The sequence below is a fragment of the Scyliorhinus torazame genome, chromosome 11 (assembly GCF_047496885.1).
Source record: "Scyliorhinus torazame isolate Kashiwa2021f chromosome 11, sScyTor2.1, whole genome shotgun sequence".
NCBI classification, from domain to species: domain Eukaryota; kingdom Metazoa; phylum Chordata; class Chondrichthyes; order Carcharhiniformes; family Scyliorhinidae; genus Scyliorhinus; species Scyliorhinus torazame.
In genome coordinates, this window is record NC_092717.1 from 218,711,489 (window position 1) to 218,735,744 (window position 24,256).

The 24,256-nt window shown below is 46.9% G+C and overlaps 1 protein-coding gene across 2 annotated transcripts in view; it reads left to right on the plus strand.

Annotated features, from left to right (window-relative positions):
- Positions 1–606: 606 nt before the first annotated feature.
- The window catches only part of arhgap28 (Rho GTPase activating protein 28), a 265,341-nt gene continuing 241,691 nt past the window's right edge, over positions 607–24,256 (plus strand). The window contains exon 1 of one of the 2 annotated variants that reach the window (XM_072468329.1): positions 607–904. In XM_072468329.1, coding sequence (XP_072324430.1) covers positions 780–904 — 125 coding nt within the window. In that variant the 5' untranslated portion in view covers positions 607–779. The remainder of the gene's footprint in view (positions 905–24,256) is intronic. The other variant, XM_072468330.1, reaches the window with a different exon arrangement.

A 24,256-nucleotide genomic window follows, 5' to 3' on the forward strand; every position in this document is an offset into this window, starting at 1 on the left:
GCATTACTACTTTGTCGGCAATAACCATTATTATCTGCACTCCTGGAGGAGTGGGATACATTTGCATTAATGGCTGTGTTTTCCCAGCTCAGTTGAGAATATCAGATATTCCACTGGCCAGTAACCTTGACTGAGTGAATGTCCTGAAGCTCTCGGGAAGGTTCACCTCGCCTGTTCAAACAGCTATGCAATCCACTTCCTGAATTTTTCATGGAGACACTTTGATAGCGCATTATTTTTCTTGGCCCGCGCTGCCAGGTTTCATTTTACAACAGGAACACATTTGACAGGCGTGTGAGTGACGGCGATGTTTTCCCCCTTTTTAAAAAAAAAACAAAACATTTAGTTTCAAGCATCTACCGAGAGGCGAGACCCAGCTCAGGGAGATGGCTCGCAAGAAACACAGCTCGCGTGGAAAGATAAGATGTAAAGTATTTCAAACGTTCGCTGTTCTCTCCGCCCTCCCTCCCTCCCCAATGAGTTTGGAGTGCCTAACTGGAGCCCTTGCTTTGGTCTGTCTGTGGTAGCCACAAGCATTGGAGTGGATACCTCCTCTCAGTGCTGGCTACTTGTGGCTGGGGAGGCGTTGTTATATATGCTAATCCTGTTTCATTGGCTGCCTTTGCCGATCGTCCCAGTTGCAGTAGACCGAGAGATAGAAAGGCAGAGCTGTTGCCTTCAAGAGTGCTTTTCAGACTGAATCGCTTATAAGTACTTGTGGTTGAATACTTTCAGTGCTAGATGTCACTTAGAATACAAGGAAGCATGCGCTTGTGAGAATGGAGCTGAATGATACAGGCAGTGTGGTTTTGACAGCTTACCATTCTTACTCTCCTTCAAGAATTCCAATCATGGATCGACGCTGCGTAACAGAACTTCCTTCAAGTCTACTCCCCACACACAGGTAAGCATTCAAATTATGCCCTGTGTAAGTAGAGATTGATGCATTATGTATAAGCTGATATTCTCTGCCATTAGAACCTTTGTTCTGATTACAAGCCAAACATGTACTACCTGCGTTTAAATTACCTGGGGTGTAACAGTAGCAGTTTTATTTTGGGCTGGATTGTATGAGGAGTCGAAAGTATCTGTGTGAAGTACTGAACAATTGAGACATTTACTGCTATGTTATAAGCACAGATGGTTTATTAAACTAAAGGTAAACATCCAAGAATTCCCTTTTTGGTAAACAAAATCCTTCATGAGCATAGTTGTACAGCAAAGTGTTCTTGTGTTCCATAATCTGCTTTGTAATAATGACTTGTGTCGAAAGGATCAGAATTGCTCCGTTATCAACCATTCCTTAGTATCCCCCCCCCCCCTCTCTCTCTTGCATTCCCTTTTTTTACTTCCTCCTGACTCCTGCCTATCCCTGTCATCCAACTCTCTCATTCCCCTCTTTTCTCCTCCTTTCTCTCTTCCCCCCCCCCCCTTCCTTTTCTCCATCCCATTTCTCTCTCTCTCTCTCTTTCCTTCTCCTTTTTGTTTTCTTACTTTCTTTCCATCATTTTTGGATTTCAAATTCTGCTCACATTGGAATACCCATACTGAGCACTGAAAGCAACTCCTACATGCTGCACTTAATCACCCGGGTATTTGTAATATAAATCTTGTGCTTCTTTTCTCTTGACTTCTTAAACTTTAATCATCCAAGGATTAATCTTTCGGGGATTAATACCTCTATTAAAATCGACAATTACGTTTGTTTTTAATTTTTGCATGCACCTGCAGTTGGAAGCTAGTGTTTGAGCTCAATAGATTCTAATCATTCAGCAACACGGTGGCAAGGCTGCCTCGCAGCGTCGGGGAAGGGGTTCAATTCCAGCCTTGGGTGACTCTCGCCATGTCTGCGTGGATTTCCTCCGGGTGCTCCGGTTTCCTCCCACAAGTCCCAAGGCGTACAAGTTAGGTGGATTGGCCATGCTAAATTGCCCTTGGTGTCCAAAAGGTTAGGCGGGGTTATGGGGATATGGCGGGGGCATGGGCCAAGGTAGTGTGCTCTTTCGGAGGGGCGATACATATCCGATGGGCCAAATGGCCTGCTTCTGGAATGTAGGGATTCTATGGAACACTTTTCAGAAATGTAGAAAATAAATCGGTTTTGGAAATGATGTGTGAAAGAAAGATCGACGTTACTAAAATTGATTTTTATCTAAAAAAAAAAACAGGCCTGTAAAAAAATATTCATGCGGGGGCTTATTACTAAGTGCCCACTATGGTGGTCATAAAGCCACACTTGACATTTCCGGCTTGAAAGAAACTGCCTGTTCTATTGGTGAAAGGAAAAAAATAGATATCCAGGGCCCACACCTGCACATGGTCTACAATAAGGAGACTAACGCCTGATTGAGACCTCCACTCCAAGATGCACCTGCTTGACTGACACCAGCTTAAGTATTTTTTTTTTAAAAAAAAGTGCTTCCATGTGGAGCTGGGTAGGATGGTGGCGGTGAAGAAATAGAGCTTCTCCTCGGTGCACTGTGAAGGATGCAGGTGCTGCTGCCTCACTGTGCTCCCCAATCACTGCCTCACGTCTGGCCAGCCGCTCTGCCACCTTCCACCAGTCCCTTGACCTCTGACATTTGGTCCTCTCCTTCCTGGCCTCCATTTTTACTTTTCAAGGAGGAACAAATCTGATTTGCATGACCTTTCTGTATGTGTTCCACAATCCTCATTATCGCCAGTGGCAAATGTATCCTGACAGCACCTCGTGTTCATTGACTGAATAACGTAAGTATCAGACCTCAGTGACCCTTTTAACCCTGGCTAGTATTTAACCTTTGCCAGCTGCCACATATTATATGGTTCCATTAGTGACTGGAGGAGTTGATACTGCTATTGAATGGGAACAATGCTAGAAATTTCATTAAAGGTCCATGTGATCACGGCACATCTGCTGTGAACCCACCTATTAACAGCAACTCTCTTTGCCACTGTTTTCTGTCCTCCGGAGTTCCCTGATTTATGTGGATGTGTAGTTCTACAGCATACATTTATATAGCCCCTTTTTGCACAGTAAAATGCCCCACAGATACTGGTTGTCTCTTGCACCTTTCGCCAAATGTTCATTCCTTAGTGGAAGTCTATGCTGCGAATATCAGCAGCCATTCCAACATGGATGGCTCTGCAGCTCATCCAGATTCTGTCTGAACCCAATAGCTACACAGGCACCTTTTTGACAGGCTTGCTGAAAAGGGGCCTTGAAGTACCCCGCAGTTCTTTCTGGCCTGGCCCAGGAGAGCTGAGGCCAGTAACACTCTTTGCCAAACAGCTACTTTCAGCATAGGCCATGGATTTGCCATGTGATCTTTGTGGTTTGCCTTGCCCAATACCATACAAAGTAATTACTACTGGTCTAAGTCAGGGAAATACAGAGGCCTTGAGGCACGGTTTGGGGAGTAGAATTGCAGAGCTGGTCGATGAACCAGTTAATAATTAAGAAGGAAAAAGCAGGTGAAAAGAGTATAATTGGACATAAGCTGGGACAGTATTGATAGAAAGATGTATATAAAGTACTTTTGGTGAAGGGGAAACAGAGGAACGTAAACTAGAAACTATAATTTCTTCTACATCTTTTAAATTTTTTTCTTTCAGTATTTATTTGTTTACTGGAAGTGGGTGTTGCTGGCTAGGCCCAGCATTTATTGCCATGCCTAATTGCCCTTGAGGCAGTGGGAAGCTGCCTTCTTGAACTGCTGCAGTCCATGGTATACCCTTCACACTGTTAGGGAGGGAGTTCCAGGATTTTGCCCCAGCGACCGTGAGGGAATGGCGATATATTTCAACGTCAGGATGGTGAGTGACTCGGAGGGGAAGTTCCAAGTGGCGGTGTCTGCTACCATTGTCCTTCTGGGTGACAGAGGTCATGGGTGTGGAAGGTCCAAGAGAAAAAAGAAACAGAGAGAAAACTACTCTTCTCTGGAATTAGATGTTGCTCCCTTGCGCGTTTTAAAATACTATGACGTAAAACACCAAGGGTGGAATTTTGCGGACCTGCCGCTGTGGGGCCGGGCTGTAAAATGCGGTGAGCCATTCAAAGGCCCATTGACTTAAGCAGGACCGAAAAATCCCACAGTGAGAGAGGTTGTAAAGTTCTGCCCCAAGAATTGTTTTCACAAATATTAGGACTTGTTTAATTTGAATATTCAACGTTGCCATCTTCTTTTACAAGGCTGCATTTGTTACCCATCAACAATGACATGATTGCCCAATTTGACTACATTTCTAGACTTTTCATTACCAGAGTTATTACGTGCACATGTGCCCCCCCCCCCCCCCCCCAACCAAGAAAAAAACCACACAACCTCCATCAACAAGAAGAGATCCCATCAATGTGTGTCTATTTAGCGACCAGGAGAAAAGCCATTCCTCTTCTCTTGTTAGATAGTCCCTCAGAAAGGACGATAACTTGCTTTCACACTGAAAATGAATTCTCAGTTGACTGGGGAGTCCGATGCATGACCTGCAGTCCCTGTCGCAGATGGTGGCTGGAGGAGCGGGTGGCTGGGGTGGCCAGTTTGCCAACGTTCCTTTCGCTGTCGACTACTTGGCTTCAGCTTTCCCTTGGCGATGAAACTCCGTGTTCAGCTCCTTCTGGATGCTTTTTCTCCTTTTCGGGCGGTCTTGGGCCAGCGATTCCCTAGTGTCCGTGGGGATGTTGCACCTTTTCAAGGAGGTTTTCAGGGCGTCCTTGAAGTGCTTCCTCTGCCCTCCTGGAGCTCGCTTGCCGTGTCAAAGCCGAGTGCCTGTATGAGGAGTCTTTGTCAGATATGACGAGATTTGTCCTGTCCAGCTGATTGAGTGTAGTCACTGATTTTGGTGTGCGTATCCTGCACATTTTGGTGTGCCTATCCTGCTTTGCAGGATCTTGTGGAGGCAGGACTGATGGTTTTTCTCCAGGGTTTTGAGGTTCCTGCTGTACGTAGTCCATATAGGAGGGTGGGTGTCACTACTGCTCTGTAGACCATGAGCTTGGTGTTGGGCTGAGATCATGTTCTTCAAACACTCTTCCTCAGGCAATGAAAGGCTGTGCTGGCACGCTGAAGGTGATGTTGAACTTCACAGTTGATGTCTGCTCTAGATATGGAAAGTGGTCCACATTGTCCAAGGCCTCGTTTATTTTGATAACCAGGGTGGAGAAACAGTGCTGTGTGGTGGGGAACAGGTTGATAGAGGATCTTTATCTGACAGATGTCCAGTGTAAGGCCCATGTTCACGTCTGCCTCAGTGAAGGTTTTGACTTGGAGCATGGCCTCCCGAGTGTGGGCAGACACAAACATTGCCGCATGCTGTGGCTCAATGATCAGAGGATGAGACTACTTTGGTTCTGGCCTGCAGAGGTTGAACTGAATCCGGTTTGTTCTGTAGTTCCGAGAATTCCTCCTCGAGCTTCCTTGCTGCAACATTCCATCTAACCATCTGCAGGCTAGTGGAGAAACCACGCACCAAAGGGAATATGTTCGACCTGCGGCAAGTGGTTGAAGTAATTGGAATGGATGCATTTAAAAGGAGACCAGAGAATCATGAGAGGGAGAATGTAATGGAGGGTTACATTGATAAATTTAGATGCCGAGAGATGGAAAGAGGCTCAAGTGGTCCATGGACTTGTTGGACCTCAGCCTGTTTCTATGCCCTTTATCCTATGCAATCCAATTTGGGTCTGTGACATTATTCAAGGTGGAGCATGTGAATTATTTTCCGTGTTCTGGCCAATGTTTGGTATCTGTTTGGGTCTAAGCCCAGTTGAATGTGTGGGGAGGAGGGGTCATTACAGGTTATGGACAGTACCAGCCCCCCGCTTGTGAGAGATGTCTAACTTTGCCCTCTCGCGCATGCTCCCACTCTGTTCTACATATCAGTGATACCCAGTGTGACCCCCTTGAATAATGTCAACCATTGGAAGTTTCAAAGCTTCACCTCGATGTGGACCAGCCCCTTCCGGTTATGAACTATTGTGTCCTGTAAGTGCTATAGGATTGTTGAAACGTGGAAGTTTTGAGGATATATGCAGAAACATCTAAGTGAATGTGTCATTCCACTTGATCTTGTTCAAAGAATGAAAACCACAAGAGTTTCATTATTTGTAAGCTGTATCTTACTTCTCACCTAAACTGCCCATAGATGTTCAGCATTCAAAGACCAGTTGGGTCGTCTTGAATACATTGGATGGGACAGCAGCAAATGTGGAACAGATGGAGATGAAGGTTCTTTTTTTTTTTTTAAATTTAGAGAACCCAATTTATTTTTTCCAATTAAAGGGCAATTTAGCCTGGCCAATCCACCTACCCTGCACATCTTTGGGTTGTGGGGGCGAAACTCACGCAAACACGGGGAGAATGTGCAAACTCCACACGGACAGTGACCCAGAGCCGGGATTGAACCTGGTACCTCGGTGCCGTGAGGCAGCAGGGCTAACCCACTGCACCACTGTGCTGCCCTCACAGATGGAGATGAAATTGTTTTGCGGCGTGCACACCTGGACCTTTTTCCAGTAAAGGAACTTAAGGGATAACTTTCTTCAGATTTTTATTTTAAATTTTTTTTATCTCTCTTGGTTCTGAGGACGACATGAATTCAAGTGGCCACTACCCCCTGGGCAGCAGTCTCCACTGCTCTCCTGCCCTACGGGGCAGCAGTCTCCACTGCTCTCCTGTCCTATGGGGCCGCTGTCTCCACTGCTCTCCTGCCCTACGGGGAAGTTGTCTCATGGTATTGCCCCATTGCACCCACGTCATGCAGCACAGTAACCAGTTAGGTGGTTGCCCTGGCTCTGTGGTGACACTCTTGGCCTCTGAGCCAGAAGGGCGTGGTGTCAGAATCCCTCTTTAGCCATCTGAGGACAAAACTGAGGCTGATACTCCAGTGCGGAACCGAGGATGAGATGTTAGAGTGAAGCCGCAGCTTCCCCTTCAGGTGGGATGTCAAAGATGCCCAGACACTACTCAAACTGGAGCGTTCTGCTCCATTTATCTCCCAGTTAAAACACAGAATGGAAGAGTCCTGGGGAAAATTGATGTACAGAGAGATCTGGGAGTTCAGGTCCATTGTGCCCTGAGGGTGGCAACGCAGGTCGATAGAGTGGTCAAGAAGGCATACAGCATGCTTCCCTTCATCGGGTGGGGTATTGAGTACAAGAGTCGGCAGGCCATGTTACAGTTGTATAGGACTTTGGTTAGGCCACATTTGGAATGCGTGCAGTTCTGGTCGCCACATTACCAGAAGGATGTGGATGCTTTCGAGAGGGTGCAGAGGAGGTTCACTAGGATGTTGCCTGGTATGGAGGGTGCTAGCTATGAAGAAAGGTTGAGTAGATTAGGATTGTTTTCGTTGGAAAGACGGAGGTTGAGGGGGGACCTGATTGAGGTCTACATAATTATGAGAGGTATGGACAGCAACAAGCTTTTTCCAAGAGTGGGGGTGTCAATTACTAGGGGTCACGATTTCAAGGTGAGAGGGGGAAAGTTTAAGGGAGATGTGCGTGGAAAGTTTTTTACGCAGAGGGTGGTGGGTGCCTGGAACACTTTGCCAGCGGAGGTGGTAGACGCGAGCACGATAGCATCATTCAAGATGCATCTGGACAGATATATGAACGGGCGGGGAACAGAGGGAAGTAGATCCTTGGAAAATAGGCGACAGGTTTAGATAAAGGATCTGAATCGGCGCAGGCTGGGAGGGTCTAAGGGCCTGTTCCTGTGCTGTAATTATCTTTGTTCTTTGTGCAGAACCGATAACCTGGTAATTATCTCATTGCTGCGTGAAAGGCTGTTATATAAATGCAAGTCTTTTTATCTTTAAATCCTGGAAGGTCAACTTAGTTTGTTTCTAAAATTCCTTTGAACACAACCTGAACTGCACCCCTTTCAATTGCAATAGAATTCCAGAGCTCTGACCATCCACAGGTGAATGGCTACAGGCAATGCACTGAGCAAATGAGACCACCCAGCAATGTGCTAAGTAACCTCCGAGAACAGCTACATGTAATAAATCAGCTGGACGACCTGCCGTGCACTATTCCAGCCTCCAGTACGTCTGTCTCTACCAGAATGCCGATCTCGCAGATGAAAGCTGATTCGGAAAACCACCTCCAGGGGTTCACCCAGATCAGATAATGACTATGCTCAAGCGTTTTCGACGTGTTGGGGCCTGTCGGGCAATTTGGGGCAAAAAGAACCAGGGAAATACCTGTTCTACTTCCCAATGCAAGTGGATTGTATGCTGGGGATACCACAGCTGTCTAAAAGCATACTTGGCTTCTGTGTGACACAACATGATTTTTTAGAACTGAAACCAACTGTTTGCAGAATTTTCCATCGTAAGGAGTTTACTTTCGGTGACAGTTCTAACTCATTAACCTGTTGCTCCAGGAGCATTTATTGAATCTATAGCTGTTGTTGATGTGGGCTCTTGGATTAGATGGGGTTGAAGGGGTCAGGAGAATGGACAGGGGATGAGTACATGTGATGAAGTATTCTGGTCACTCAATGCAACATGTACATATGGCAGGTCAAATAAGCAGAGTCCTAACTAACATAATAGTGGGGCCGACCTCTGCCAGGGGGCAGTGTCGACCTGTGCCTCCAAGGGGCTTTACTTACCTTGGCGCCCCCAACGGGTTTCCCTCGACTGATTCCCGTTCATATTTAGCTGTTGTAAACCTTGCCGACGTGACATCGGGTCGATAAAGTGTGAACATTCAGTGAGGTTCATGTGGCTGGGAAGCCCTTTAATGATATTAATAATAATCGCTTATTGTCACAAATAGGCTTCACTGAAGTTACTTTGAAAAGCCCCTAGTCGCCACATTCCGGCGTCTGTTCGGGGAGGCTGGTACAGGAATTGAACCCACGCTGCTGGCATTGTTCTGCATTGCAAGCCAGCTGTTTAGCCCACTGTGCTAAACCAGCCCCGCTAATGTAATAATGTCATTCCAATGTAATAAAATATATGGAAAAAAGGTTCCTGCCCTTTGTGATCAGGAACCCTGTTACATCATTGGCGAAGGGTGGGGGTAATCGGGAAACTCATCTTGCTGGCATTTCACGCCTCTGTTGGAGGTTATGCTCCTGGAGGACGCAAGCTCAAAATCCCGCCCCCCCCCCTCCTCCAACGGCCAGGATTTTCCAGGCTTTCCCACTGGCAGGATATTCCTGTCCTCCCACAGCGGGTTCTCCGGTGGCGTGGGCAGCGAGTAACTCAAATGGCCACTGAATTTGGCGGGACCGAATGGCAAACCACCTCCTCTGGTGAAAAAACCCAATGTTTCGAGTCTCTGGGAGTCTTGCTCAGAATCTCTGACGTAGTCACAGGGACTCGAAGCGTTAACTCTGCGTCTCTCTCCATAGATGCTGCCAGACCTGCGTTTTCCCAGGATATTCCGTTTTTTATTGCTGATTTCCAGCTTCCACAGTATTTTACTTTTCTTAGGTTGAATGAATGGTGTTGGTCGAGGGGAAAATGTTGACCAGAACATCAGGAGAAGCTTGTGTGCTCTTTTCTCGATGTCATTGGATTGTTAACACCAGCTGAAACTCGGGGCAGAGTTTCCCCAGTTTTCCAGCCCCGTGTTTCTTGGCGACGCGCCGTTCGCTGGTGGCGGGATTCTGTCTTCCCGCCGCTTGTCAATGGGATTTACCATTGTAACCACCCCACGCCGCCGGGAAACTCACGGACGGGGGGGGGGGGTGCTGCCGACGAGGGGAGTGAAGCAGCCGGAGAAATTCGGCCAGGAACGGGGAAAGAGAAACGTGGTTTCACATCTCGCCTTGGTGAAGAAAGAATTTGCATTTATTGAAAGGCTTTCAGGCTGTCCTAAAGGAGTTCACCGCCAAAGAAAAGCTTTTCAAGGGAAGTGTGATGTTAGGAAACACTCAGCCAATTTATACACAGCAGGATCCCACCGATGGCAAATGGATGAATGGCTACAATCTGTTTTTCTAACACTGGTTGAGGGAGATATAATGACCAGGGCACTAGGAGCAGTTTATTTGAATCGTGTATTGGAGAACTTTACACTGGTCCAAGAGGACCAGGCAGGATGTTGATTTGACATCCCCTCCCAAAGTCAGCACCTCTGACAGAGCAGCGTCCCCTCAGTACTACTATGGAGTATCAACCTGGATTATGTCTCTGGATTGGGATTGAACCCATACATTGTGATTTGGAGCAGTGAGTGCTGCTTTTGGGCCCAGGTTGACATACATTGAACCACTGTATTGATGCAGTAACCTAGACGATGTGCTCCCCTTCTTGTGTGAAGCATCGAAGGATACATTTTCAGGATGCTGCGCTTTGGCAATGGCCTTATTGCTATCCATCTATGATTAGTTGACTTGAGCAAAGGCCTGCAAGCTTCCTGTGGCTCATGATTTCACACCACTGGACAATGTGTATTCCTACTAAGGTATTAGGGCAGGTATTTCAAGACCGCTTTAAAAAAAACACTGCCCCAGAAATAGGATTGCCGAAAGAGACCAGTGGCAAAGTTTGGCAGTCGCTGGTCATCCACTTGTTATTGGCAAGCTGTGGACACAACTCCCAATCTCCGAAGTAGCTCACTGTTGTGGGGAAAAGTGACGTTGTGATGCTTGGGATGGCAGGAGCGATTATCAGTCTTTTATGTGGAGTTTGTGACTTTTTTCACTTTGGCCTTTTAGTGGCAGCGTCCAGCAGTCCCCCTCAAGCGAGAGGGTTCAGCTGCGGCCTACCTGAGGCGCGCACAATGCATGCTACAGTCAGTTGCCAACCAGTTTTACAAAGTTGCGAATTGTGTTAGGCCCCCAAAATGTACAAGCAATGGGTTTAACATTGAACGAATGCAGGGTCCCCTGCCCAAATATCTTACCTGACACTTTCAGCCCATCTAGTCCATGCCAGTGTTTATGCTCCACTCCTTCAGTCTTTCCTCCACTAAATCTATCATCATTACCCTCTATTCCTTTCTCCTTCATTTGCTTGTCCAGTTTCCCTTTTAATGGCATCCATGCTATTTGCATCAACCACTCCATTTCTTATCGTGAGCTCCACTTTTTTGAAGCCCTTTGGGTGATTAAGTTCCTTCTGAATTCCCTAACGTTTTTCTGGTGACTATCCTATATTGATATCTCTAGTTTGCTCTTCATTACCAAGATCATACATTCCCTCTGTATCCATTGTATCAAAACCATTCATAATTAAATATGGCATGAGATACACATGAGGGGTCATCACAGCTCTCAACTATCTTGATGAGGTACACTCTACACGCTGGACTGCAGCTGATCTGTAATGAAACAATGGAAAAGTATTTGTAAGGATGTTATTTGCCTTAAACTATAGACCAGGGAGCCCAACACCGGTGGTCTGGAAGTTGCTGGAGTCCATTATCAAGGATTTCATAGCACAGCATTTGGAAAGCCGTGGTCTAATCCGACAAAGTCAGCATGGATTTATGAAAGAAATATCATGCTTGACAAATCTACTAGAATTCTTTTGAAGATGTAGCTAGTAGAGTTGACCAGGGAGAACCGGTGGATGTAGTTTATTTAGACTTTTGGAAGGCTTTCGACAAGGTCTCACATAGCAGATTACTACATACAGTTAAAGCATAAGGGATTGTGGGTGTCTTGAGATGGATAGAAAGCTGGTTAGCAGACAGGAAGCAAAATGTTTGGAATAAATTTAGTCTTTTTCCGATTGGCGGGCAATGACTAGTGGAATATCACAGGGATCTGTGCTAGGTCCCCAACTGTTCACATTATACATTACTGATTTGGATGAAGGAACTAAATAATAATCTAAATGGTATTATCTCCAGATTTGTAGATGATACAAAGTTGTGTGGGAGGGTGAGCTGTGAGGAGGAAGCAGACGTGGTTCAGTGGAATTTGGACAGGCTGAGTGAGTCGGCATATGCCGGGCAGATGTAGTATAATTTGGATAAATGTGACGTTATCCACTTCAGTAGCAACAATAGGAATGCAGATTATTATTTGAATGGGTTTAAATTGAGGTGGATACTCAGTGAGACCTTGGTGTCCTTAAGCATCAGTCCTGAAAGTAAGCGTGCAAATACAGCAGGCAGTAAAGAAGACAAATGGTATGTTGGCCTTTATAGCGAGAGGATTTGAATACAGGAGCAGGGATCTTTTACTGCAATTGTATAGAGCATTGTTGAGGCCACACCTGGATATTGTGTGCCTTTTGGCGTCCTTATCCGAGAGAGGGTGTTCTTGCAATGGAGGAAATGCAGTGAAGGTTTACCAGGCTGATTCCTGGGGTGGCGGGACTGTCATATATGAGGGGAGACTAAGTTGGTTAGGATTCTATCCATTGGAGTTTAGAAGAGTGAGAGGGGTTCTCATAGAAACTTACAAAATTCTAACCGGATTAGGCAGGGTAGATTCAGCAAGAATGTTCCTGATGGTGGGGGAGTCCAGGACTAGGGGGTCATAGTTTGAGGATAAGGAGTAAACCTTTTAGGCTGAGGTGAGGAGAAATTTCTTCACCCAGAGAGTGGTGAACCTATGGAATTCACAACCACAAAAAGTAATTCAGACCAAAATGTTGTGTAATTTCAAGAAGGAATTAAATCTAGCTCTTGGGCCTAAAGGGATCAAGGGATACGGGGGGGAAGGCGGGATCAGGGTATTGAACTTGATGATCCGCCATGATAATGAATGGCAGAGCAGGCTCGAAGGGCCGAATGGCCTCCTCCTGTTTCTATTTGCTATGTATCTTTCAACTACTCACTGTGGTAACACATTTCACATTCAATCAATATGCATGAGCAAAGAGGTTTCTCCTGAATTCCTGAGCTGATTAATTTGTATTTATAGTCCCGAGTTTTTGTTACCCCTACAAACAGAAGCGTCTTTTCTATATCTATGGTATCAAACACCTTCATAGTGTTAAAGATTTCTATCTGATCACCTCTTGGGCCTCTCGCTCTTGCTCTCTCGACAGCCCTGTCTATCCAGTCTTGCATGGGTATTATAACCTCTCAATTTGAGTGTCAACCTGGTGAATATTATACATTCTCCAGTGCCTTCATAATTTAGGAATATGACCAGGTCTGCACACAATACACTTCAATAGGGTTATTATCAGAAGGTACGATACACATTTAACATATCTACGTACATATGATTTCTGTTTCCCAAGAAAAGAACCTCAACATTTCATTGGCTTTATTTGTCTTTGTTAACCAGCCTCGCTACTTATGATTTGCAAATTTTTCCCCCTATTTACCGAAGTGCAGTTAGTTTAGTATATTGAAAGATGCCGAGTTGATAAGTTGCTGTACAACTAGCTTTGGTGGGCTTGGTGCAGCGATAACGGAGGGTGAGAAAAGCCCATTATGAGATTCTGGTTGAGTTGCATTCTCGATGATTCCCACTTAAATGCTGCATCCATAAACGTGGGCAGTGTGAAGGAGGCAATTTAGCTAGAACTAGGTGGGTCAGTGCCGTGGATATTATCTAAAACGTTAGCATAGATAAATGATGTGCTGCATGCCTTTCCTGCGTAGTTAAGGCAAGCCTGGAGCATCTGGTATGTATGTGACTTGTGTTTGTTGCTATGGTTGAAATCCGAGTTGGCTTCTCGGGTTTCTCTCGTTCATTCTTGCTCCCCTGGTGGGTTCAGCATGCGTAGCTGATTGGAAACATCTGGCCTTGGCCCTTTGATCACACTGGGTCGGTTATTTGGCCAGTCCCTTCATCCATTATGAAGTTGGCCAGATCACTTAGTGTTCATTAAAGGAATTGCCCACTGAAAGAAAAATGTAGTAATTGGGCAGCAATCTGCAGGAGCTTCGACATGTATCTCCAGGAGCTGGTCAGCCCGCTCCAGGTGACTGTTCGGTTAGAATGCAGGACAGGACTTATTTGTGTGTTTGAACAATTTTGCATTATATGAAGTACAAACAATCTATACGTGGCCATAGTTTCTTGTATATTTTGTGATTATTGCTTTCTAATTTTAATTTGTTGTCATTGACGAGGAATTTTGGGGGTCTATTGGACAAGCTGCAGCCAATGGAATTGGATTCAGAATAGATTTGCAGTGCTGCTGGTTTTCCAGGCTTCAATAGCAACACACAGAAAATCACCAGAACTATGGATTAGGTACAGGAATCGCCATGCCCAATTCTCTGATTTTTTGATGCACAGCGAGATCCTGGACGGGGCCAGAGTCTTTCAATTTGAGAGTTTCATGTCTAATTGCCCACATGAGCTTAATGCTAACACAAGTCCCTGAAATAGAAAAGTATCCCAGATCCCAATGCAAAACTCCTATTGGCCACTAAGATATATATTGAAAATGCCTATGAAATAAATATTAAAAATAAAATTAAAACATGAATAACACTTAGAAACAGCAGCTTATTCCATCCCCTTTGATCCATAGGCTTTGAGAATTGGGATTTGTTTTGTGGCAGTTTTCCAGTTGTACACTTGATAAAGATTGGATTCTCCATAGCCCGATGCTGAAATCTGGATCGGCGATGTGACGGAGAATGGCTTCCGGCGCTGGAATCGGGGCAGGCGCTGGTTTGACACTCGTGCGTGATGCCCCGCCCCCTCCAAACCGGTATCACTGGAACGCGTGCAGTTGCAGTGCCATTGGCACGTCAGTGGCCAGCCCTCCTGCGATGCTCCGCCCCTGACGGGCCAAGTTGCCGATGGCGAGGGCCACGTGTGATCCCTGCAGTTGGGAACCTGGCGTGCCAGCTGCGGACAGTGTCCAGCGCCGCCACACTTGTCCGGATCCATGCCACTGGCCGGGGGGGGGGGGGGGCTCTGCTAGGGCTGGGAGGAGTGGTGCGGGTGGGCTGTGGGGTCGGGGTTGGAAGGTTAGGGTTCCAGCACGGCCGGCGTCATGTTTTCCGGCGCAGGCCATGAGCCCTGCGCGTGTGCGGACCGGTACCCGGCCATTCTCTGGCCGGTTTCAGCGCGATCCGTGGGTGTTTCACGCGGCGCCTGTGCAGGCCGCTCACCGGTACTGGAATCGGTGAGGGGTTTGTGCTGTTTCCTGCTGTACTGTTGATTTAAAATAACACTTGAGACCTTTTTGAGATAACAAGCAGTCGGAGTGGTTGACTATTGTGTGAAATTCCCTCTTGATAATAAGAGGGAATTCCCTCTTGATAATTCCCTCAACCCCTGTGTAGAACTCTTTGACACAGAATATTCCTGAGTATTCACCTTTAAAGGACAGACCTGCAGCACCTTCTAAACATTACAACCACACTCCAGACTTGAGGATACTCATCCGTAAATCTCACACACGCACACACAAGCATTCATGCTTACATGGTCACATCCATCACTGTTCCCTCAAAACTACGCAGCAATCTGGAACACATTACGCAGTGTAATAAAAGGGCTATGCAGAACAAAAAGATCTGGAGGGAGCACTGATGTACAATAAAAATTAAACAATAAAATAATCATTAGTAAAAGTCCTGAGCGGGTTTGAAGGGTAGACACCATGAGGGTATTTCCTCTTTGAGGGGGGTGGGGGCCTAGAACCGGGTGATACAGTTTAAGAATAAGGGTTCTAACATTTAAGGCAGAGATGAGGAAAGTGTTTCTCTCAAAAGGGTGGTATGTCTTTGGAATTTGCTCCCCCAGAGAGCTGTGGAGGCCGGGCCATTGATTTTATTCAAGGCTGAGTTAGTCAGGTTTTTAATAGATGAGAGAGTCAAGGGGGTGGGGGGGTCAGGGAGGTGGGAAACAGGGTGGGGGGGAGAAGCAAACCTCCACCCCAACAGAACCTGCGTGCGAGCGAGCAACGAGGCGAAGGCTAAAACATCCACTCCCGTCTGCAGCTCCGGCAGCTCTGACACCCTGAATATGGCCTCCAGGGGACCTGGCTCCAGTTCCTCATGCAGAACCTCCGACATAGTGCTGAAAAACGACCCCCAATATTTCTCCAACTTCGGGCAGGAGCAGAACATTGGATATGATTGGCTGGGCTCCCTCCCCCACTGCTCACAACTATCCCCCTCAAACAATCGGCTCATCCGGTGGCCTGTGCACTTTTAAATGAATCAACTTCAGCCCTGCACATGAGGTCAAGGCATTGACACTTCGCACCATAACTCTTCTTCCAGCTCCATCCCCAATTCTTCCTCCAATTTGGCCTTAATCCCCTACATGGATCCCTTATCCTCCTCCATAGATCCCAGAGGTGACTCCACTCTCCAACCCCCCCCCCCCCCCCCCCCACCGACAGCACTCCCTCCAACAACGAAGGGCCAGTGCCACCGAGAAGTCCATACCTGCATATGCCTGAAACCTTCCTCACACTGGAGCCCATATTTCCGCCCGCCCCTCCCCCGCGGCTCCTTCAAACTTGCAAATCGCTCCTCCAGAAAAGAAAATCTTCTTCATCTCTTTTACTCCTTTCTCTTCCCACCCCCAAAATCTTGTATCCATCCTCCCTGGCACAAATCCATGATTCCCTCATACCCGCATCATCATCGACTCTGCCCTCAACTTAAAGTGCTGTCAAAATTGCCCCCCAAATCTTCAGCGTGGCTACCACTACAACACTTCCCTGTTCATCATGTCTACTTTCCGTATCTGGTTTTGCCACACTTTGGGTTTATACTTGACTGTTAGCTAGTTATATTTTACAAATACTCCAAATCATTCAGCTAAGGTCTATTTCCTCTTCTTAAATACCTAAATCTACCACTGCATCAATTCTATTAAGCACACACTGATAGAATTATCAGGTGTAATTGTAAATGATGTCAGGATAGAATAAGGAGCAGACTATTTAGGACTGAGATGGCGAGGAAGTTCTTCATTCAGAGGGAGGTGAATCTTCGGAATTCTCTACCTCAGAGGATCCGACATGGAATATATTCAAGACAGAAATTGATAGATTTATAGATATTAAAGATTTCAAGGGATATGTGGATCGTGCAGGGAAATAGCATTGAGGTAGAACATCAGCCATGATCTAGTTGAATGGCGGAGCAGGCTCGAAGGGCCGAATGATCCCTTTTCCTATGATATGTTCGATATTCCATGCCATTCTCTTTGTTCTTTTCATATTTGAGGTCATTGGATTTCATGCTTTCTCATAAAGTCCTAAAAGTCACATTAAAAACCCCAAAAGTAACAATCTGGTGCATCTCCTTGGAATAATAGCCTTGACAGTTGGGATTTGTTTCTGTTTCTAGCTGTTTTCAAGCTGATCATTGCCTATAAAGGCAGGCAGGATTCTCTATTCATTGCCTATAAAGGCAGGCAGGATTCTCCACTCATTGCCTATAAAGGCAGGCAGGATTCTCCACTCATTGCCTATAAAGGCAGGCAGGATTCTCTACTCATTGCCTATAAAGGCAGGCAGGATTCTCCACTCATTGCCTATAAAGGCAGGCAGGATTCTCTACTCATTGCCTATAAAGGCAGGCAGGATTCTCTATTCATTGCCTATAAAGGCAGGCAGGATTCTCTATTCATTGCCTATAAAGGCAGGCAGGATTCTCTATTCATTGCCTATAAAGGCAGGCAGGATTCTCCACTCATTGCCTATAAAGGCAGGCAGGATTCTCTACTCATTGCCTATAAAGGCAGGCAGGATTCTCTACTCATTGCCTATAAAGGCAGGCAGGATTCTCTATTCATTGCCTATAAAGGCAGGCAGGATTCTCTACTCATTGTCTATAAAGGCAGGCAGGATTCTCTATTCATTGCCTATAAAGGCAGGCAGGATTCTCTACTCATTGTCTATAAAGGCAGGCAGGATTCTCTATTCATTGCCTATAAAGGCAGGCAGGATTCTCCACTCATTGCCTATAAAGGCAGGCAGGATTCTCCACTCATTGCCTATAAAGGCAGGCAGGATTCTCTATTCATTGCCTATAAAGGCAGGCAGGATTCTCTATTGATTGCCTATAAAGGCAGGCAGGATTCTCTACTCATTGTCTATAAAGGCAGGCAGGATTCTCTATTCATTGCCTATAAAGGCAGGCAGGATTCTCCACTCATTGCCTATAAAGGCAGGCAGGATTCTCCACTCATTGCCTATAAAGGCAGGCAGGATTCTCTACTCATTGCCTATAAAGGCAGGCAGGATTCTCTATTGATTGCCTATAAAGGCAGGCAGGATTCTCTATTCATTGCCTATAAAGGCAGGCAGGATTCTCTATTCATTGCCTATAAAGGCAGGCAGGATTCTCCACTCATTGCCTATAAAGGCAGGCAGGATTCTCCACTCATTGCCTATAAAGGCAGGCAGGATTCTCTATTCATTGCCTATAAAAGCAGGCAGGATTCTCTATTCATTGCCTATAAAGGCAGGCAGGATTCTCTACTCATTGTCTATAAAGGCAGGCAGGATTTTCTACTCATTGTCTATAAAGGCAGGCAGGATTCTCTATTCATTGCCTATAAAGGCAGGCAGGATTCTCTATTCATTGCCTATAAAGGCAGGCAGGATTCTCCACTCATTGCCTATAAAGGCAGGCAGGATTCTCTATTCATTGCCTATAAAAGCAGGCAGGATTCTCTACTCATTGCCTATAAAGGCAGGCAGGATTCTCTACTCATTGCCTATAAAGGCAGGCAGGATTCTCTATTCATTGCCTATAAAGGCAGGCAGGATTCTCTATTCATTGCCTATAAAGGCAGGCAGGATTCTCTATTCATTGCCTATAAAAGCAGGCAGGATTCTCTACTCATTGTCTATAAAGGCAGGCAGGATTCTCTATTCATTGCCTATAAAGGCAGGCAGGATTCTCTATTCATTGCCTATAAAGGCAGGCAGGATTCTCTATTCATTGCCTATAAAGGCAGGCAGGATTCTCTACTCATTGCCTATAAAGGCAGGCAGGATTCTCTACTCATTGCCTATAAAGGCAGGCAGGATTCTCTATTCATTGCCTATAAAAGCAGGCAGGATTCTCTACTCATTGTCTATAAAGGCAGGTAGGATTCTCTATTCATTGTCTATAAAAGCAGGCAGGATTCTCTACTCATTCCCTATAAAGGCAGGCAGGATTCTCTACTCATTGCCTATAAAGGCAGGCAGGATTCTCTACTCATTGTCTATAAAGGCAGGCAGGATTCTCTACTCATTCCCTATAAAAGCAGGCAGGATTCTCTACTCATTGCCTATAAAGGCAGGCAGGATTCTCTATTCATTGCCTATAAAGGCAGGCAGGATTCTCTACTCATTGCCTATAAAGGCAGGCAGGATTCTCTATTCATTGCCTATAAAAGTAGGCAGGATTCTCGACTTTCGCCACTTGCCAATGGGATTTCCCATTCAAGCCACTGCATTCCGCTGGGAAAGGCGGGGGGGGGGGTTCGACCGGTGGGGAAAGAGAATCCCAGCTGCTGGAGACTTACAGCCCCTGCCGTCTTTGGGGCTGTCAATTCATGAAGGTGTTGGCGAGTTTTTCTGAGTTCCATCTTACCTTTGAAATAAAAGCTGCCGAGAAGGCATGTGGCCGAATAGAATGGGGGGTATTTGTTTGCAGTGTTGGAGAGGTTTGGGATGGGACCTGAGTTTGTATCTTGTGTACGATTGTTGTACAATACCCCCGAAAGCCAGTGTCCGCACAAATAACATGAGCTCGGGGTATTGCCAATTAAACAGCAGAACGAGACGGCTGCCCCATGTCCTCCCTCTTGATTGCATTGGCGACAGAGCCTCGGGCCATCGCCCTGAGGGCTTCAGGTGGGAGAAGGGGGATAATAAGGGGAGGGGTGGAGCAGAGGGTGTCCTTGTATGCTGTGATCTCTCACTGTATGTGACAGACCCGATCCCCACCATGGCCGATATACTGGGGCTGCCTAGCTGCTTTCGCTCTTTTCACGGGACTCGTTAAACCTGTGAGTGCTTCCTGGTTAATCCCTCGGGGAGGGGAATCGATCAGGGGGTGCTGCCTTTTCGGTTGGCCGGTTCCAACTTTTTCTGGGGGGTCCAGGTGGCCTGGAATTGGGCCGGGCTCCATAAACTGGACTATTCGAGCTGGGTGGGTGGGGTCAGGACCAATCTGCAGAGGTGGACCAATCTGCCTCTGTCCTTGGCGGGCAGGGTTCAGTCCGTCAAGATGAACGTTTTTGCCAAGATTCTTGATCTTGTTCCAGTGTTTGCTGGTCTTTTTCCCTAAATCCTTTTTTGGGGTTGTCAAAAAGATGATCACGTCCTTTATATGGCTGGGTGAGGCCATGAGGATTCGAAGGACAGTCCTTCCAGAGGGATGGACAGTCAGGGGCTGGGCGTTGCCGAGTCTGATGTTGTATTATTATTGGGCAGTGAATGCGGAGAAGGTGTTGGGCTGGTATTGTGATCTGGGAGATACGTGGGTGCAGATAGACTCACAGTCATGTAGAAGGGCTGGGTTGAGGGCATTAGCAACGGTCTCGCTCCCATTCTCACCGGTGAAATCCGGTGGTTGCATCCACCTTGAAGATATGGAGACAGCATTTTAAATTGGGGGGGGCTGTGCCGATGCTGGCTCCGATCTGTGCGAATCATGCGTTTGGGCCTACATGATTGGATGTCATGTTCGGCGGGGGGGGGGGGGGGGGGGAGCGGTTCTTCCCGACATTCCCCGTGGCACCAGGATCCTCATTAATGGCGAGGGTTCTTTCGTTCACAGAGGCGGGGGAAGGAAGTATTTCTGGTATCTATGGATGGATAACATTGGAGGGCTCCGTATCTGTGGAAGGGTTTAAGGTCAAGTGGGAGGAGGAGCTGGGGCCGGTTTAGGATGGTGAGGCCCTGTGGAGGGTGAACTCCACATCACCATGTGAGAGCTTGGCTTAATACAACTTAAGGTAGTATATTCGGCTCATCTGACTAGGTCCAGGATGAGTCGGTTCTTTGCAGGGGTGGAGGACAAGTGCGAGTGCTGTGCAGTGGGTCTGGCCAACCGTGTGCACTTGTTCTGGTCATGTCCCAGGCTTGTGGGTTTCTGGATCACCTTCGTTAGCACCATTTCTGAAAATTAAGCTGGAGCCCTCTCCTCTAGTGACCATATTTGGGGTACCGGACTCGCCGGAGCTGCAGATGGGCGCGGGGACCACCGGTATCCTGGCCTTCACCTCGCCGACTGTCAGTAGACAAGTGCCAGTGGGGTGAAGGTCAGCTTCTCCGCCCAGTGCCTCAGTGTGGCTGGGGGGGGGTCTAATGGAGGTTCTATACCTCGAGAAAGTCTAGTAGACCGCGAGGGGAGCAATTGAGGGTTTTACCGAAGATGTCAGCCTATTATTGTGTATTTCGAAGAGCTGGCCACAGTTAGTTGCTGTGGGGGGTGAGGGGAAAAAAGGGGAGGAGTTGCGTGTTTGGGAATGGTAGGGTTAGGTTACAGGTGGTGGGAATGGAGGGTCCTTACTCTGTTTGGTTGTGGTGCTTTGTTCTGTGTAATGGAAAAAGGTTGAATAAAAGTATATTTTCAAGTCTTTGGAATAAAAGCTAAAGGCAGTTGATAATCATGGGTAATGTAAGATATATTTAACAAAAACAAGATTTATACTGTTGACCTGGGCTTCGTATTTATTCAATGTCACACAGGATTTGCTTTGTGACTCCGAACATATTAAGCTATTTTGGTAGGAGGAATACAAGGGGAGCGGTAGGTCTTGTAACATCCGTCTCTTTCTGCATAAGGTCCTGTTCTGTGATTTTGAATTTGGTTTCGCCTTCATTTTCAACTTGAAATTTTCTTCAAATAGGCTTCAGAATATAGAGTCAGAGGGCTCGATTGAATGGCCTCACCGCGCCCGACCCGGGACGTAATGAGGCCGTTGAATCTCGCGCGAGGCCGCTTGTGAAATTTGTGACGGTCAGGACACCTCGCAAGATCTCGCGCGACGTCATGATCTGGATCGCACCCTCACTGGCCATGATCCAGATTTGCATATTTAAATGAGCAGTTTGACTCACTCAAATCTGTCTGCGCCTGATTCTTCCAAGGTCCCTGATTTGAACACCCGTGACTGGGAGCCCTCCGCATGATGATCTTTATTGTCACAAGTAGGCTTGCATTAACACTGGAATGAAGTTACTGTGAAAATCCCGCAGTCGCCACAGTCCGGCGCCTGTTCCGGTACACTGAGGGAGAATTCAGAATGTCCAATTCATCTAACAGCATGTCTTTCGGGGCTTGTGGGAGGAAACCCACGCAGACACCAGGGGAACATGCAGACTCTGCACAGACAGTGACCCAAGCCGGGAATTGAACCTGGGACCATGGCGCTGTGAAGCAACAGTGCTAACCACTGTCCACACAAATGTGGATCAGGTGCAACAGCTCTGGGGTGGGTCTCCCAGGCCATCAGAGGCCCCAGGAGGTTGGGCTCTGGACAGGGTGGTACTGGGGCGGCACGGTAGCACTGTTGCTTCACAGAGCCAGGGATCCAAGTTTGATTCCTGGCTTGGGTTACTGTCTGTGCGGAGTCTGCACGTTCTCCCGTGTCTACGTGGGTATCCTCTGGGTGCTCCAGTTTCCTCAACGAGTCCCGAAAGATGTGCTTGTTAGGTGAATTGGACATTCTGAATTCTCCCTCCGTGTACTGAACAGGCACCAGAATGTGGTGACTAGGGGATTTTCACAGTAACTTCATTGCAGTGTTAATGTAAGCCTACTTTTGACACTAATCGATTCTTCTTACTATTATTAGCCTGGCACTACCTAATTGCACATCTCCTCCTACCTGAATCCAAGTTTGACCTTGTCTGATTTGTGGATGCTTCAGCCAAGTTTTGACGTAAAAGCTGTAAATAGGTGCTAGCCACAATTGAGTCAATGACTTAATGATAGCCATGTTGCAAGTTAGTCTGTTGTAACCTACAGCTTTACAAACTGGCGCATAAACGAGCTTCTGCTGAATCATCCAGAGGGAAGACTCTCAAAAATCCAGATATTTTTACAGACCAGTCAATGGAGAAAAGGACCTTGAAAACAGCTTTGCAACATATCCGCACTGGGTCAGTGAAGGAGGAAGGAGCTGTCATCTACCTTCATTTGAAAAATGGGAAATGTTCATGCAGAATGAAGTCACGGCTCAATCAGTCAAGTGAGACCGTAATGGTCCTTCCTATTTCCCAGAGGACCCAGAGAAAGCGGCGCTAAGAGCTCATTTCTGGGCTAACAGCTATAATCCTCTGACATCTCCCTAAGGTTCTGCTTTCCTTGATTTCAAAGTGACATGTTTCCTAATGGAGCGCACACATGTCTGTCTAGCTGTTGCTTTAAGTGTATCAACAGATTATTTGTTTGAAAGGTCCACTATTTTGACAAGTGTATCTGGAAATAGATGGTGAGCGTTTTGTTTCTAACTTTGCCTTAGTTTAATTGCTCTGTTTTATCACCTTTGCTCTCGAGTCGCCAGGTATCTTTATGATACCGCCACGAGTATTTCTCTTGGGTTGGAGCGACCTGTGCGCCCTGTCTATTTCCGGTGGGTTTGCGAATACCTCCTTTTCCACTAGCTTGCCCATCATTTGGGTGATGTAGCCTGTCGGGTCTCTGCCCTCCATCCCCTCTGGCAGACCCACTATTTTAATGTTCTGCCACCTGGACCTATTTTCCTGGTCCTCCACTTTCCCTCGGAGACTCCCCTGGGCCATTACTAACCTTTTTGACCTCGGCTTCTAGGGTTATCACCCTGTCGATCTGGTCCGAGGCGGTCCTCTTCGGCGGGGGCTCGGTCGGGCAGGCTTGCGCTCTTAGGCGCTAGTTCTATTTGGGGATGTGACTCTCCTCAGCCGCTTCTGAGCCTCCGGCTCCAGTTCCTCCCGCACTTTTTTTTAATGTTCTCCGGCTCCTCTCGCACACTTATTTCTCTCATGGGCCTCAGCTTACCGTCGGTCCGGTCCCTTGCGGCTTTTTTCCTCCTGTTCGTAGCTTCGGGGAGCGCTGGGTGGGTTCTTTTTTTTTTAGATCAAGAATAAAAACAAACAAAACAAAACAAAAAAAAAAAACCCTGACAGTTTAGTCCTTCAGTGGGAGCTGCCCCATGCACGTCTGCCCCCGACAGAGCTCTCCCGGAGGTACACCGTGATGTTCAAACATAACCTCCATAGAATCCCTACAGTACAGAAGGAAGCCATTCGGCCCATCGAGTCTGCACCGACCTTTGGAAGTAGCACCCTACCTAGGCCCCCGCCCCCACCGTATCCCCGTAGACCCTCCTAACCTTTTGAAGACTGAGGGGCAATTTAGTTTGGTCAATCCTCCTAACCTGCACAGTTTTCGACTGTGGGAGGAAACCGGAGAACCCAGAGGAAACCCACAGACACTGGGAGA